Source organism: Drosophila persimilis, unplaced genomic scaffold, assembly GCF_003286085.1.
Source record: "Drosophila persimilis strain 14011-0111.01,24,50 unplaced genomic scaffold, DperRS2 tig00000000-arrow-pilon, whole genome shotgun sequence".
Lineage (NCBI taxonomy): Eukaryota > Metazoa > Arthropoda > Insecta > Diptera > Drosophilidae > Drosophila > Drosophila persimilis.
Genome location: NW_020825288.1, coordinates 8,219,860 through 8,234,255, shown reverse-complemented (window position 1 = coordinate 8,234,255; position 14,396 = coordinate 8,219,860). Strand labels below are relative to the sequence as shown.

Here is a 14,396-nt window from a genome sequence, read left to right as displayed (position 1 = left end):
CTTATCGATAGTTTTCGAAGGCCGTAAAAAGGAAATCTTTGTTTATTTTATGAGTTTTTAAGCAAAAAAAAATATTCCACCATGACAACATCGCCAACAGATACTGCATCTGCATCTGCATTTTCCAGCTCGGACACAGCCGCCTTGGAGCGCGAGACAGAAGTGCAGGCCGAGGAACAAGTCACATTCGAACAAATCTGGAATGAAACGCACAGAAAAGTGAGCAGTGGATGGATACGACAGAATAGCTTCAAGAGGGTATGTACATAATGTTCACACCAGAAAAACCAGCATCTAAGTGCAATTGTATTCATTGCAGATCTGCCTGCAATTCCCGGATGATTATTTGCCGCACAGCAATGCCATCAGCGTTAGCTTGAAGGAATCGCTGGCTCCAGAGGACATCAAGGTGTTCATTATGGCAGACACCACATATGGCAGCTGTTGTGTGGACGAAATTGCAGCCGCCCACGTGGAGGCAGACAGTGTAATCCACTTTGGAAACGCCTGCCAGAGCAAGGCCAGTCGCTTGCCCGTGCTCTACATGTACCCATGGCTGTTCCTGGATGCGCCAGTGATGATGGAAAAGCTGGCCTCCGCCCTACAGACCGAGTGTAGGGAGCGTGAGGTGTGTGTTTACCTGGACATTGGCTATCACCATTTGCGCGAGCTGCTGGGTGGGGCAAGTAGTCTCTACAAACAGCTCAATGAGGCCCTGCAGCCGAAAGAGCTTGTTTTGGAAGTGTATCCTCTGGCCGAAGAGGATGCGGATGCCGCCAAGCAGCACCCAAAGGCAGCCAGCGAGCGCATCTGCATCTTTGTGGGTTCCGATAACCAGCGCTTTGCCAATCTCTCCTTGACCGCGCCGGCCCTCCAATGGTACATCTTCGATGGAGCCTCCGGCACGCTCAGCTCGAAGAATCCCCTGACAGCGCAGTACATACGCAGGCGCTACTTCTACATCGAAAAGTGCAAGGATGCGCAGACCTTGGGCCTGATCGTGGCCACTCTGACAGCCGATGGATACCTGGATGTGGTCGCCCGCCTACAGGCCATGGCCAAGGCTCGGGGCATCAAAACACAGCTCATCTCCGTGGGTCGCATCAATCCGGCAAAGCTGGCCAACTTCCTGGAGATTGATTGCTTCGTGCTAATCGGCTGCCCCTTCAATAACATGTACAACTCCAAGGAATACTACAAACCCATTGTCTCGGTCTTTGAGGCCGAGATGGCGCTGAACCCCGCCTGGCACATGAAGTATCCCGAGGCGTATGTGACCGATTTCAAAGAGCTGCTTCCCGAGGGACGCCGCTTCCTTGCCTTCGATGAGCAGGCGGTGCCCGAACACGACGTCAGCTTGGTCAGCGGTCGCATGAGGGGTGCGGCCAATGAGTCGCTCGAGACGGCGGGCGACCCTGCCTCGTTGGCTGTGGCCACCCAAGCCAAAATGGCTCTGATGACCACCAATACGGGGCTGACGTTCGAGGACCGCACCTGGCAGGGACTGGACCCGGCTCTGGGGCAGACGGAGCCAGCCGAGCTGCAGCCAGGCCTCAGTGGCATTCCGATTAAGTACTCGCATCAATAAAGACCACTCCAAATGGATCATTAGCCAGAAACAGATCGTGTGCATGTAATTGTAGGTATTTTTCGGTTTACTGATCTTTTTGCATGAAATTTTCTTGGATTAAACTACTCGTACATGTCCAACCACAGGGGAGCGGGACGGGAACGCCTAGCGCGATCACTTAGACCCTCAACCAGTACATGGAGGAGCGAATTCTGTTGTAGTCGGGCAGGTTCTCGACGGGTCCCACAGCGGCGACGGCAGGGCATCTGTCGTAGATATACTTCATGGCCACATCGCGCACATTCGACACACTGACATTGTTGATGCGCTCCTCCAGCTCGTGCAATGGGATGCGGCGGTTGTAGCACAGAATCTGGCGGCCAATGTCCTCGCAGATGGGGGTGGTTCCGTCCAGCTGCAGCAGCATGTTGGTCTTCAGCAAGTTCTTGGCGCGCTCCACCTCGGCCTCGGTGACCATCGTGCAGAGACGCATCCACTCCGTCTGAATGTTGAAGATCATGTCCTGCCAATGCGAATCTCATTGTTATATCCGAGTGGTTTTTAGGGAGGGATGAATATCTATGGCTTACCTCACACTGCAGAGGATCGCACACGAAGTAAATGCCCCAAAGACCGGTGTCCTTGTAGCAGGTGTTGAACGACTGGAAGCTGTGGCACAGGTCTGTGGGTGGAGCGTCAGACTGGGTGAACTCGTATGTGAGATTGCTACTGATTTATATACTCACTGTCCTCGGCGCTGGCACGGGCCAGGTTGGAGGCATTGTTGGCTCCACCGCCCTGAGAGCGATCCCAGGCACCCACCAAGGTGTTGGCCACCATCAATGGGATGTTGTCCTGATCGGTCCAGCCGCAACCCTCAACGGCGACAGCCACATGGGCTAGGGGAAGGGAATCGTCGCGCACACGGACCTCAGAGCCGGTGAAACGGCAGGGAGTGATATCTGGTGGCAGCGTGCTAGCCTCCAGGCGGCCCAGGCTCGAGCCGGCCAATTGGACCAAATCCTCATGCTTCACACCGCCGGCGGCGGCCAGGACAATGCGAGATGCATTGTAGTGGGTCTGGATGTAGTCGGTCAAGTCAGATTTGCCAATGGACCTGCGCAAAAACAAGCAATGAGCCGGGGATGCCCAGGGGATTGTCATATTTTTCTAATACGCACTGAATGTTCTTGGTGGGGCCAAGGATGGTCTGACCCAACGGGGTGCCCTGGTAGGCGGTGGCATGCAAGTGATCGAACACCACCTCCTGGAGGTTGCTCTCAATCTCTTGCATCTCGCGCAGGATGACCGAACGCTCGCGGGCAATCTTCTCCTCTTCCAGCTTGGAGTTTTGGATAATGTCGGCCAGAATTTCAACGGCCTTCGGTACGTCCTTGGACAAGCACTTGGCGTAGAAGACGGTCTGCTCGCGAGACGTGTAGGCATTCAGATGGGCGCCCAGGTTCTCAACCTCCAGCTCCAGGTCGGTCTGGGAGCGCTTGGCGGTGCCCTAAAAAGACGTAATGTTTTATAAACTATACGGAATTCGGAATTATCGACCACTCACCTTGAAGGCCATGTGCTCCAGGAAGTGGGCCACGCCGTTGTTCCTCTCGTTCTCGGAACGGGAACCAGCATCGATCCAGAGACCGACGGTGGCGGTGGCTGCGCCAGAATCCTCGCTAGCGACGCGCAGACCATTGTCCAGCTTGGTCACCTGGGTGGCGGGTATGTTCAGCAGAGTCTTCTGCAGGGTGGCAGTCGACTTAGAGCGCTGTGGGATCGGATAAGCGACGCAAAAGATTAGTTAAGTAAATCATAACCATAACCTCAAAATCCATTCAACATTTTCCACAGAAATGTTACGAATTTTCTGCCCATTAAACTGGTGGGCTGCTGACTGGCTGAACATCGGTAGTCGCGACCGGGAGGAAGAGAGCGCGCATTGCTCGGAAAAAGTGCAGTTTATGCCCGTTCAAATTACGTAATTTGTATCCTGGTCAGCGTAATCAAACGGGTGAGACTTACCTTGATGAGGTCAACGCCTCGCAAGAATGAGCGCATATTCTGCGTTACTCCAAGAACACGCAACGCCATCGTTTGTTTCTATCGTTTAATTCTTATTAACTTAAAATTACTTAAACGTTTGCCTTCGGCGCTGATGAAAATTCACGCACACACACACGACTTCACACTCATTCACAGGGTGGGATAAGTTGGCTGCGCCCGAACAGCTGTCAGGGCTGGATGAAACCAATGCGCGGTTTTCAACACTATTTAATAAAATCGAATTTTCTTTTTGTTTTAGCGTTTGTTGCTCGGAAACATATAGTTAAATTTAGATTGTAAACGGAAAAATAGTACTTTCGATTCAATTTGGGCCATAGCCCACTTAGTTCACAATGGCGGGAAACTTTTGGCAGAGCTCCCACTCGCAGCAGTGGATACTGGACAAGCAGGATTTGCTGAGGGAGCGACAGCACGATTTGCTGTCTCTGAACGAGGACGAGTACCAGAAAGTGTTCATATTCTTCGCCAACGTAATCCAGGTGTTGGGCGAGCAGCTGAAGCTGCGCCAGCAGGTGATAGCCACTGCCACCGTGTACTTCAAGCGGTTCTATGCCAGGAATTCGCTGAAGAACATTGATCCGCTGCTCTTGGCACCCACCTGCATACTGCTGGCCTCCAAAGTGGAGGAGTTCGGCGTCATATCCAACTCCCGGCTGATATCCATCTGCCAGTCGGCCATCAAGACCAAGTTCAGCTATGCCTACACGCAGGAGTTCCCCTACCGCACGAACCACATACTGGAGTGTGAGTTCTACCTGCTGGAGAATCTCGACTGCTGTCTGATAGTGTACCAGCCCTACCGACCACTGCTCCAGCTCGTGCAGGACATGGGCCAGGAGGACCAGTTGCTCACGCTCAGCTGGCGCATCGTCAACGACTCCCTGCGCACCGACGTCTGTCTACTCTACCCGCCCTATCAGGTATCATGCCACGTTCCTCTCCCCGTTGCTGCAAATGATCCCAGGCCCAGTCTCAACCGATCTCTTTTTTAGATTGCCATTGCCTGCCTGCAGATCGCTTGCGTTATACTCCAGAAGGACTCCACCAAGCAGTGGTTCGCAGAGCTGAACGTGGACCTCGACAAGGTGCAGGAGATCGTTCGGGCCATTGTCAATCTCTACGAGATGTGGAAGGACTGGAAGGAGAAGGATGAAATACAAATGTTGCTCTCCAAAATACCGAAACCCAAACCGCCGCCACAGCGCTGATCTACACGACATTCTTCTAGATTTACACGAGACGAGTATTGCTTAAATAGGTTTCTTTTTTCAAATTTTATACCTATACATACATATATTTATACTATAGCGATTAAAAGGAGATTTTAAGCTAAAATATGGCCGGTCCATATGGGGCCCTCAGAGATACTTGGACTGTCCCCGGGAGAACTTGCTGTTCAGTATCTTGGCCTTGTCCACAATCTGTTTGGTTTGATTGGAGTCAATCTTGTTGAGCTTCAGGTCCACGTCGCGACTAAAGGGACGACGCTCGGCCTTCAAGCCGGCGGCAGCCAGTTCTTTCTCCTGCGGAAAACCCACAATATTGTTATCAAATATTAAGAGTTATTCCATTTGTGGCTTACCCTCTCCTTTTGCTCCTTGCGAAGCTTCTTTTGGTGCAGCGCCACCAGGGACTCGTCTCGCTTGTGTTTCTTCTTGTGCTTCTTGGCCATGCTTTCCTGTTCGTCATCCCGCTGCTGCACATACTTGGCCTGGGCGATCTGCTCCAGCTCCTTGGAGCTGCAAGGCTTGGGCCCAGCGACGGCCGCTGCTGCCGCACTCTGCGGCGTCTTTGTCCAGTCAGACCGGTCGCTGAAATCGGGCCGTTCTTTGCCCTGGTAGAAGGTACGCTTCAGGTTGTTGAGAGCTGCCAGGCCACCCTTGAGGCCAACTTCGGGCAGCTCCAGCATCCACTCCTCGCGCCCGTCCTTGTCATTTGTGGAGGGGCCCAGACCGCCGCCCTGCAGGACGGACAGTTTCAGGGCCAGCGCCCGCTCCTCGAGCTCCACTTGGGTGGCATTCGGCATGGGGCCAAAAGTTCCACTCATGTCATCATCGTCATCCGCATTCTCTTCTGGTGAAGGGTCAGCCGCAGATGGTGAGGCTGCCTTGGGAAAGTCGCTGGGCAGGATGGGACCTATCATCTGGGGCGGTTCAGTCTTCACCTCCTGCCGCAGATGCGGCGGCAGAGGGGCACCGAAGGCACCCTCTTGATCTTCAGCAGGCGGTAGACTTACAGAGACTGTTGGCTTTGGCGCAGCCTGCGGCTGCTCTTCCCGCCTGCTGCGCTTCTTCTCCTTGTGCCGGCGCTTCTCCTTTTTGTGCTTCTTTGACTTTTTCTTCTTGGACTTGGACTTGTCCACATCCTTGCTGGACTTCTTGTGCTTCCGCTTGCGCTGCAGCTCCTCGCTGGAACTGCTGCTGTCGCTGCTGCAGTCATCGCTGGACATGTCTGCTGGTCGCTGCTGGCGAGAGTAATAATGGGAAAATCAAAATTAAGAAACGATAAGGAGGCACCCTTAAAAAAACTCGTGGGTTCTTTCGCTTTTGAGCTACTGTCTCTGTATTGAATGTAACAACTTTTGTGCTTAAAATTATACAACATAAGGAAGCGGGAGACGAAGCAACTTAGTCAGTAAATGGCAGCCTAGGGAGCATTTTGAATGCCGAAAAGGAGTCGAAGATTTGGATTGGATTTTGGATGGGACGGACCTAAACCGCAAACGTCTTCTGGGCCTTGCGGTAGCTGTAGATGAGCGACTTTAAGACTCCCGCACTGGCGATGTTCTTCAACGACTGCGTCACACTGCTGCGCCACACGATGTCGTTGACGGAGGCCTGCAGGACCTTCGGCAGCAGCGGGGACATAGACAGATGCTCCACCACTTCGGGGAAGTCTCCGCGACTGGCGGCATTGCTCTGGAGACGTCGCCTCAGCTCCTTGGGCATGCGGCGCAAATGCTGCGACGTGGCCAGGCGCGACTTGTCCTGCTCAAAGAGAATGGCCGGCTTGCGGGAGCCCGGCTCCTGCCCGTGCATGTTGACGGCCACGTACTTGTCCAGCAGACTCATGGACGGCTGGTAGAGGGCGAAGAACTCGGTTATCTGCGGCGTCACTATGTTGTGGACCTTTTGCTTGTTCTCGCCGAAGATCATGCGGAAGTCGCCCTTGTAGCTGATACCGGCAATGGCCAGGAACAGCTCGTAGGCGGTGAACTTCTCGGGCAGCAGCAGCAGGGCCACTAGGAGGGCCGACAACAGGTTCTTGTCGAGGGCGGACTTCAGCAGTGGATTGTCTGTGGGATTAACGAGATCCGTGACCGGCTTCTGAAGCCGCCCGGCCAGATACAGGTGCCGCCAGTGCTTCAGATCCTCGATCAGGTTGTCCTCCGACACCACTCCGTACTTGATGGTCAGCCCCACGTCCTGCAGTGGCACCAGCGTGTTGAAGTATACACCGGCACCCAACCGCTCCTGGTACTGTGCCACAAACCGCGGACCCAGGTGCCTCAACGCCGAATAGTGGCTGGGATGGCGGTGCATGTTCTCCGCGTGGAAGCCGAGCGAGTCGCGCACACAAAACACCAGATCGATGACGCTATTCGGGGCCGGCCTTGCGCCGATCTCGTTGTAGCCCACCTGCTGCTTGACGCCCGATCCGTAGGCAAACATATAGCTTACGCTGCCCAGGGGGAAGCGCGTCACCGTGCGCCTGTACAGGTCCATCATGGTGGAATGGAGTGGAGGATAGGATGCGCAGCTGGTTAGAGCGGGACTAGTAAATGCTTTATAATTACGTTTTGGGTTCTTGATTGTGCAGGAGGATGTTGATTTTATTCCCGAATCGCTGACCACCGGCACTGGAACCGTTTCTTCTTCGTCCTCCCCGCGACAGCTGTTGTGCAGGGCTGCGAAGCGTCTCAGATAGCGCCAGGGCTGCAACAACAGAAGGCAGGCACATTTTAGTCGAATGTTTATATTCTGTTTATTTAACGTCTAAATTGTTCACTATAAATTTCCAAACTGAACCGATTTCACTCTCGCCCTCGTACTGGTCTATTGTGCTGTGCGAGTAGTGCTTAATGCTTTTTCTTAAATTTTGCCGCCGGTAGTGTTGACAAACTCTAAATTATATATGTTTTTGTTTCTTTTGGATGAAATAAGAAGAAGAAAAACGCACATTTTTTTGTAGGAACAGAACAGAACATTTACAACAATAGGGGAGACATGCAGCGTTCATTGAAAAGAAAACAGGAGGATCAGGCGGGGGATGATCAGCCTGAGCAGCCGCCGAAAATAGAATCAGTGCCAGCACCAGACAGTGGCATTGGCGATATTAAAGAGTTCACAAAGGTGCGAGCGGGCGCTCCCTCCTGTTTCCACATTGTAATGGGTGTTTTTCTGTTTTTCTTTTAGCAAGCCTTTAAGAATGTGGTGGCCGCCACACGTGCCTGCAACTCCTTTCCCCAGGGAACCGCCCGCTCCCTATATCTCGGCTATCCGGGGTATTCGCGTGTCATAGACGATCTGTCCCAGCGGCTAATGGGTCTCATAGGAAACGTGATGCAGGCCGAAGAGATCAAGGGCGACATTAAAAAGTAAGCACCGGCGGCCCTTACAAGTCCTGCATAAGTCCTCTTTTTTTCTCATTTTATACAGACGCCACACGGAGGAACAGTTCGAAATGGTCCAGGAGTGCAACGATATAATCTTCGAGCGTATTACGACGAATCTGGACATCAAAGCTGGTCAGCGGAGGAAACCACACATGGTGCTGGAGACGCAGGTGGATGTTATGAGCCCCTCCACGCCAGCGGCGACGGCACCAGCAGAGTTCGCCAAGTCGGAAACCCCAAAGGCGGGAAGCTGGAACAGGTGGCCGCCCACGCCGCAGCGTAACGTGCTCTCCGCTCGCCTGTTCGCAGCCAAGAACATAATGCGGCCCCAGATGAATTTCAAGACGCCAGTGGACAACAGTGATCAAAATCCGTTTGTGCCACGCCTCAAGGAGAAGCCAAACTCCTTGAAGCCACTAGCACTGCTGCCAGAGTACGACGAGGCGGGAAATGTGCATGCCTATCTGCATCCGTACGAGTTTGAGCTGATGAAGCTGGAGCCGTCGGCGGAGCAGCTCCAGAGGCAAACGCCTCTGCTGCCTGCTCCGCCCGCGGCTACCGAGCTGATGCTCGTCGACAGTGTGGAAAAGTTGAACCAGGCCCTCGAAGAGCTGCGACGGGCGCCCCACATAGCCATCGATGTGGAGCACCACTCGTATCGCACATTCATGGGCATCACCTGCTTGGTGCAGATGTCCACCCGCACCAAGGACTACATATTCGACAGTCTCGCGCTGCGCGAGGAGATGCACGTCCTGAACCTGGTACTAACGGATCCAAAGAAGGTGAAGATCCTCCACGGCGCTGACCAGGACATCGAGTGGCTGCAGCGCGATCTTTCGCTGTACGTCGTCAACATGTTCGACACCCATCGGGCGGCTAAGGCCCTAAATATGGCTCGCCTGTCGCTGGCCTTTCTCCTCAAACACTACGTGGACCTGGACGTGGACAAGAGCCTCCAGCTGGCCGACTGGCGCATGCGGCCGCTGCCCCAGCAGCTTATCGACTACGCTCGCCAGGACACGCATTATTTGATTTACGTGTACGAGCGTATGACCAACGACATACTGCAGGCCGAGCAAGGACAGTCGCAGGCCCTGCGAACCGTCTACCAACTGAGCATGGAGGTGTGCAAGAAGCGCTATACGAAACCCCACATCGGACCCGAATCGCATCTCGATCTGGTGCGAAAAACGAAGCGGTCCTTCGACAATCGACAGTTGCACGCCTTGCGTGGCCTTTTCCAGTGGCGGGATGCGACTGCGCGCCAAGAGGACGAAAGCTACGGCTATGTGCTGCCCAATCACATGATGCTCCAGATTGCCGAGAGCCTGCCCCGGGAGATGCAGGGGATTCTCGCCTGCTGCAATCCCATACCGCCGCTGGTACGCCAGCAGCTGCACGCGCTCCACCAGATCGTGCTGAAGGCGCGCGAACAGCCGCTGGTTAAAGTGAGTTACGCCGAGAACTCGGCCCTCCATCTTATCTCCGTTCCTGGCTGCTCCACTGCCCTGTATCCATTCACGATTGATTGTACTTAATGTTGAAATCAAAAACTTACGCACCATTTCAGCGCATCTCATCATTTAAGCCATTCTATATAGGAAGCAGTTATATAGTAGTGGGAAATGGATATTGTATCTCTTCTGCTTTTGCTCTTTCAGCCCATTCTGGAAGCCCGCAGCCAACCGCAGGTCCTGCCACCCACCAGCAAGGACTACGGCAGCAAACTCTACTGTCCGCACGACTTCACGCACTTGGAGGAGACGCGCGATGACCTGCCCACGCTGCTCAGCCGCAACGCGGCGGGAAAGCTGCAACTGCCAGCGGTGGAGGAGCAACCCAGAGACGATGTCCCCCTGGCGGTGCCGGCCATGACTCTGTTCGCGAAGCCAACCGCTTCCACTCCGGACGAAGAGATGCGTCTGGTGCACTTGCGCAAGGAGAGCCAGGTGCTGCGCATGCCCTATAAACGCTACCTGGCAATCCTTCCGCTCATGGAGCAGGTGAAGGCCGACCAGCAGGCACGGGACAGCAAAGAACTGCTCAAGCGTCGTCTCTGCCCGCCAGTGACCCCGACAGAGGACATCAAATTGGAGTCCTCACCAGGTAAGGTCGAGGCGGCAGATGATGCCGTCTACAGCCTGCCGCTAAAGGAACAGCTGAAGCGTAAGCACAAACCCGACTCTGACCAGCATCCCAGCACCAGCAAGCGATTGAAGGCGGAGAACATCAAACCCAAGCCGGAGACTGTTCCAGTGCGAGGAGCAGTGAAGAACGAGTCAATAACCTGCATCAGTGACGAGGACGACGATGTCGTAGAAGTTCCTATACAGAAAAAGCCCATAGCACAGGCAGCGGAAGCACCGAGCAAGCGGCAGCAGAAGCGTCAACAGTTCCAGCGCTTCAGGGGGGGCAAGGCTCGCGGCAATCATCCCCAGAGCTCCAGTCAACCGGTGGTCCAGCAGCCCAAGCCACAGGGCAACAACTTTGACTACAAGAACGTGGACTTCCGGCAGTTCCAGGGCGGAGCACAACGAGCCCGTGGCACAGAGATCAAGCAGACAATACGCGGAAAGGTGAGAGAGAGGCTCCCATATTTCCAGTTCCTCGCTAATTTATTCCCAAATTCTTTCAGAATCGTCCCAAAAATCGGAATAACAAGCAGTTTAACAAGCTTTTTACATTTAGTAATGTAAAGAAAGATGGCAAGAAATAGACTGTGCTAAAAACACCATAAAATACATGTATCAAACATCAGACGGCATTCAAAGCCGGAGAATCACAAAATGAATTAAATTAGACAAAAGATTTATTTGATGTATATTTTTCCATTTAGTTCCAAAAAGAAACTGTTCGTTTTTAAATATTTGCAAATTTTCTAAATTATTTCTTATTAAATAACAACCATAACTATGCATACAACTAGAGCTATTGATTATGTTCGGTATTCTAAGGTGCGGTTAAAGTATGGATTGGCTAAACGGAAGGTTTCGTTTGTTTACACGAGCTGCCCAGAAGTTTCGTCTATCTACTCTATCTATTTGTTTATTTATCCTACTTTTAAATGGGGGAAAATAAAACATTCAATTAGAAACGTTGATATGCAATGATTGCACCATCAAGTGGCCCATGCCGAAGCCTGTTACGTGCGGATCCCAGGCCTCGATTGGATTCATGTCCACAATCCTTCCAGAGCTGTGGAGCTTAAAGCTTGACTGAATCTATTCCGTACCCTCGCAAAGTAGCATGTGGTCTACTAGCAACCACCGTAGCCTAGTCTCCATTTTGGGTTAGAGCGTTTTGAACATTTTGTCACCCTCCAGGTCCATGCAGTATTCCACAACGGCATAGACCACAAGCAACCGGCGTTCCACGCCGCGTTTATGCTTATCCGTGATGAGGGGATACAGGGCATCCTGCTTGGACAAACGATCGACTATTTCTGTCAGCACGCCACCGGAGAATACCTGAAGGCGGTCCCATGTGGATTTGCGCAGACTAAGAGGAGGGGGAAGGAAAAACATGAATTTAAATCAATATTTTAAGATGAAACTTACAGGCAGCACTGGTAGAGCGGAGCCAGGATGTCCAGGTGATCCTTGTTGGGATTCCCGAAGGCCTTGCCATTGTCGATGAGCACCACACGCTCCTCCCGCGTCTCGTAGTGATGGCGGTCTCCGTTCTGAATGAGATAGTCAAAGATGGCCACATCGATCAGGTCCAGCAGGCGAATGGTTTCCATTTTGTTCTTGAGCGATCTGGGCACAAGAATTTCGTACATTTAAAGGTTTCATTGGAGGGAAAAGGCAGCCCAGGAAACATACTTGCAGTACGTCATGTCATCCTCCCAGGGCGCTCGTCTGTCTTCCTTGTAGGTGCGCTGCCAGGGAGAGCGTCGTTTCGCCAGAGTGCCGGGCACAATGTAGATGAATACGCCCTCGATATTGTGCTTCTCGTCCCCGCAGACGGTCTCCTCCTCGTTGCAGTAGTGGCACTTGCCGTACAGGCAATAGGTCTCATTACCATCATCGTCCACCTCGATGTTGATGGTATTCTGCAGCTCCTGGTCGCCCATGGCATAGATTTCAGTCTTCAAATTGACCACGCGCCCCACCACGATCGGCGTCCAACGCAGATCGAGCACAGCTCCCAGATAGAAGGCGTACACCTCGGCCGTGTGCCGGTCCTTGCCGCTGTAGACGGCACCCTCGATGATCTCGTCACGGGGATACCATTGCGGCTTGAAGATGACCTTCTGCTGGTTGGAGAGCCGCGTGAGGAGCTTCAGCTGAGTGCCGCGCGCCAGATTGCTCACTCGAGTGATGGGCTCCTTGCGCAAGGTCTCCAGCAGGTGGCCCATCGAGGAGTCATACAGCGGGTAGATCTCGTTCTCGTGTGGCCACTGCAAAAATGAGAGAGTTCGGTTGGCTCGAATGCCCGATCTATCGCCTAAACACCCATGACTCACCCAATTGGCAATGTCCCAGAGCACGCTGGCATTCTCGTAGGGGGCCATCTTGTAGTTTTTGAGGAGTTTGTTGCGGAACATAAAGAAGCGCGGATTGCGGTTGAGGTAGGCCGGATGGAGGTGGCGCATCTTGTGCCGGATCATGTTCTCCAGTGCCCGGACGCTGGCCAGGTGGCCCTCCTCGATGTTCAGGTAGTACATGAAGTAGAAGTTCGCACCCAGCACCAGACCCAGCAGGCTGGCAATAATGCCCACTATGATGACGGTGCGTTTGTTCATCCTTCTGCAGCTTTCTGTGCAACCAGCTGCTGCTGCTGCTGCTGTGGTATGGTCTGGGCAGTCGTCGCTGGTACTTTATTTTTAATATCACGTATACGTAACGCTGCGGCACTAGCAAATTGCTCAATTTTAGCAAATATCTTATGCTGCTGCTGCTGCTGTTGCATGCTGCTGTTGTTCTTCTGCGGCCGCTTTTGGCTTTTTGGCAGACATCGGCAACAACTGTTCGCATCAGTCCATTGTTGTTCCCATCCGCACTAATTGCGGCCATGCGCAGGTTTCTTCTTGTTTTTGGTCGAGAATCTAGATAAATTTCATTGGCATTTTAGTCACTGCAGTGGGGCGAGTCCTTTTCCGGGATGGGTCGGACCTGGCCGGATCGGGGCACAACTCTACTACTTACTGAGTACTGGGTGCGTGCGTGTCCGTGTCAGTTCACACTCCGTTGCCAACAAGTCAATCAGAGGCCGCGTTGCCGCGCAATGTAGCGCCTCTTGTTTAGAGACGTGTACGCGCCTGACCCTTTTCCGACTCTTGGCAGCCGCAGCACCAGCCAGCCACTCAATAAATCTTCTGCGCGTACACACTTCTGTAAATTAAATTAATTGGACGCCACGCCGCTCCGATCGTTGGCCACCGTCGTCGTCAGCACGCATTCGGCACCCAGGAGCTTCTGTGGCGGCCGCTGACAAGAACAAAGCATTTTACTGCCGATCCGATGAGTTTTGCGGCCGTTGCTCGTTTAATTGTGTAGTCCGGTCCGAAGTATTGTTTGGTTTGGCCAATTGCGGTTTAAAAATAGTTTTGTTTATGTGAGCGAAAATGGGAAAAACGTGCGTCCGCTGCCGGTGCAGGTGTAACAACAAAACAAAAACAAAAAACAGCTGACTCGCACAGGGGTGGCAGCACTGCAACACAGTGCCGCCTCCGCACTCGCATCCGCCTATCTGGCAACGCTGCGAGACCAGCATTGTTCCGTTACAAAAATGTAACCGAGTAAATTTGCAGCGCATACAATTTTTGCCACCGTAAAAGAGTCTGCCAGGTGTGGAAAAGTTAATCAAACGCCTCATGAAATAACAAAACAATTCCCGGTCTAAAGGTCAGACACTGAATTCACTTAGGAGTACGCAAGGTAAGTGTTCCGCTGCTGTGGAGGGCGGCAAACATTCGCTAAGTGCCCTGCCAGACGCCCATACACCCATGCACCCACACACCCCCAAAGGCGCACACGCAAGGAACACTGATGGGAAAAAGTACTGGATTAGCAATCTTTCGGGTACACTGAGAGAAATAACCAATAAGCTAACATTCTAATCCTGTTTTTCAATTTACAGCAGCAGACGGACACTTTTGTTTAAATTCAACATAATTCCGGAAATTAGTCATTA

At 52.9% G+C, this 14,396-nt stretch overlaps 7 protein-coding genes across 8 annotated transcripts; 3 read left to right on the top strand and 4 right to left on the bottom strand.

Annotated features, from left to right (window-relative positions):
* Positions 1-49: 49 nt before the first annotated feature.
* On the top strand, positions 50-1,619 carry LOC6588366 (2-(3-amino-3-carboxypropyl)histidine synthase subunit 2). Its single transcript, XM_002012890.2, has 2 exons — positions 50-258; positions 320-1,619. Exons 1-2 carry the CDS (start codon positions 82-84, stop codon positions 1,586-1,588), a joined length of 1,446 nt encoding a protein of 481 aa, XP_002012926.2. The 5' UTR covers positions 50-81; the 3' UTR covers positions 1,589-1,619.
* Positions 1,620-1,628: 9 nt separating this feature from the next.
* Positions 1,629-3,716, bottom strand: LOC6588344 (mitochondrial-processing peptidase subunit beta). The gene is made up of 6 exons (XM_002012888.2): positions 3,599-3,716; positions 3,138-3,344; positions 2,752-3,080; positions 2,317-2,687; positions 2,161-2,252; positions 1,629-2,093 (listed from the first exon to the last, which is right to left on the bottom strand). The coding sequence occupies exons 1-6, from the start codon at positions 3,665-3,667 to the stop codon at positions 1,749-1,751; spliced, it is 1,413 nt and encodes a 470-aa protein (XP_002012924.1). The 5' UTR covers positions 3,668-3,716; the 3' UTR covers positions 1,629-1,748.
* Positions 3,717-3,911: 195 nt separating this feature from the next.
* On the top strand, positions 3,912-4,977 carry LOC6588245 (cyclin-C). The gene is made up of 2 exons (XM_002012887.2): positions 3,912-4,560; positions 4,633-4,977. The coding sequence occupies exons 1-2, from the start codon at positions 3,973-3,975 to the stop codon at positions 4,846-4,848; spliced, it is 804 nt and encodes a 267-aa protein (XP_002012923.1). The 5' UTR covers positions 3,912-3,972; the 3' UTR covers positions 4,849-4,977.
* Positions 4,887-7,500, bottom strand: LOC6588353 (GPALPP motifs-containing protein 1). 2 transcript variants are annotated; one of them, XM_026995339.1, is made up of 3 exons: positions 7,437-7,500; positions 5,223-6,101; positions 4,887-5,163 (listed from the first exon to the last, which is right to left on the bottom strand). In XM_026995339.1, exons 2-3 carry the CDS (start codon positions 6,087-6,089, stop codon positions 4,999-5,001), a joined length of 1,032 nt encoding a protein of 343 aa, XP_026851140.1. In that variant the 5' UTR covers positions 6,090-6,101; positions 7,437-7,500; the 3' UTR covers positions 4,887-4,998. The 2 variants fall into 2 exon arrangements, with proteins under 2 accessions (XP_026851140.1, XP_026851134.1); XM_026995333.1 differs by having other exon boundaries at positions 5,223-6,104; positions 7,437-7,499.
* On the bottom strand, positions 6,179-7,497 carry LOC6588343 (phosphatidate cytidylyltransferase, mitochondrial). Its single transcript, XM_002012885.2, has one exon. It carries the CDS (start codon positions 7,366-7,368, stop codon positions 6,352-6,354), a length of 1,017 nt encoding a protein of 338 aa, XP_002012921.2. The 5' UTR covers positions 7,369-7,497; the 3' UTR covers positions 6,179-6,351.
* Positions 7,501-7,813: 313 nt separating the features above from the next.
* On the top strand, positions 7,814-11,124 carry LOC6588310 (exosome component 10). The gene is made up of 5 exons (XM_002012884.2): positions 7,814-7,992; positions 8,056-8,237; positions 8,299-9,706; positions 9,920-10,834; positions 10,894-11,124. The coding sequence occupies exons 1-5, from the start codon at positions 7,867-7,869 to the stop codon at positions 10,972-10,974; spliced, it is 2,712 nt and encodes a 903-aa protein (XP_002012920.1). The 5' UTR covers positions 7,814-7,866; the 3' UTR covers positions 10,975-11,124.
* Positions 11,125-11,191: 67 nt separating this feature from the next.
* Positions 11,192-13,824, bottom strand: LOC6588315 (glycosaminoglycan xylosylkinase homolog). The gene is made up of 5 exons (XM_026995330.1): positions 13,409-13,824; positions 12,727-13,308; positions 12,083-12,660; positions 11,816-12,016; positions 11,192-11,756 (listed from the first exon to the last, which is right to left on the bottom strand). Exons 2-5 carry the CDS (start codon positions 13,003-13,005, stop codon positions 11,549-11,551), a joined length of 1,266 nt encoding a protein of 421 aa, XP_026851131.1. The 5' UTR covers positions 13,006-13,308; positions 13,409-13,824; the 3' UTR covers positions 11,192-11,548.
* Positions 13,825-14,396: the final 572 nt, after the last annotated feature.

What these genes read in the sequence shown, in the direction of transcription:
- LOC6588245 (XM_002012887.2), top strand. Translation starts at nt 3,973, where the DNA reads ATGGCGGGAAACTTTTGGCAGAGCTCCCACTCGCAGCAGTGGATACTG. An exon ending in TACTCTACCCGCCCTATCAG is followed by an intron (nt 4,561 to 4,632) that starts GTATCATGCCAC and finishes TCTCTTTTTTAG; the next exon opens with ATTGCCATTGCCTGCCTGCA.
- LOC6588353 (XM_026995339.1), bottom strand. Translation starts at nt 6,089, where the DNA reads ATGTCCAGCGATGACTGCAGCAGCGACAGCAGCAGTTCCAGCGAGGAG. An exon ending in GCAAGGAGCAAAAGGAGAGG is followed by an intron (nt 5,164 to 5,222) that starts GTAAGCCACAAA and finishes GGTTTTCCGCAG; the next exon opens with GAGAAAGAACTGGCTGCCGC.
- LOC6588366 (XM_002012890.2), top strand. Translation starts at nt 82, where the DNA reads ATGACAACATCGCCAACAGATACTGCATCTGCATCTGCATTTTCCAGC. An exon ending in GACAGAATAGCTTCAAGAGG is followed by an intron (nt 259 to 319) that starts GTATGTACATAA and finishes TATTCATTGCAG; the next exon opens with ATCTGCCTGCAATTCCCGGA.
- LOC6588310 (XM_002012884.2), top strand. Translation starts at nt 7,867, where the DNA reads ATGCAGCGTTCATTGAAAAGAAAACAGGAGGATCAGGCGGGGGATGAT. An exon ending in ATATTAAAGAGTTCACAAAG is followed by an intron (nt 7,993 to 8,055) that starts GTGCGAGCGGGC and finishes TTTTTCTTTTAG; the next exon opens with CAAGCCTTTAAGAATGTGGT. An exon ending in AGCAGACAATACGCGGAAAG is followed by an intron (nt 10,835 to 10,893) that starts GTGAGAGAGAGG and finishes AAATTCTTTCAG; the next exon opens with AATCGTCCCAAAAATCGGAA.
- LOC6588343 (XM_002012885.2), bottom strand. Translation starts at nt 7,368, where the DNA reads ATGATGGACCTGTACAGGCGCACGGTGACGCGCTTCCCCCTGGGCAGC.
- LOC6588315 (XM_026995330.1), bottom strand. Translation starts at nt 13,005, where the DNA reads ATGAACAAACGCACCGTCATCATAGTGGGCATTATTGCCAGCCTGCTG. An exon ending in GATGACATGACGTACTGCAA is followed by an intron (nt 12,017 to 12,082) that starts GTATGTTTCCTG and finishes TCTTGTGCCCAG; the next exon opens with ATCGCTCAAGAACAAAATGG. An exon ending in CCGCTCTACCAGTGCTGCCT is followed by an intron (nt 11,757 to 11,815) that starts GTAAGTTTCATC and finishes CCCTCCTCTTAG; the next exon opens with TCTGCGCAAATCCACATGGG.
- LOC6588344 (XM_002012888.2), bottom strand. Translation starts at nt 3,667, where the DNA reads ATGGCGTTGCGTGTTCTTGGAGTAACGCAGAATATGCGCTCATTCTTG. An exon ending in TGGAGCACATGGCCTTCAAG is followed by an intron (nt 3,081 to 3,137) that starts GTGAGTGGTCGA and finishes ACGTCTTTTTAG; the next exon opens with GGCACCGCCAAGCGCTCCCA. An exon ending in CCGTGCCAGCGCCGAGGACA is followed by an intron (nt 2,253 to 2,316) that starts GTGAGTATATAA and finishes CTCCACCCACAG; the next exon opens with ACCTGTGCCACAGCTTCCAG.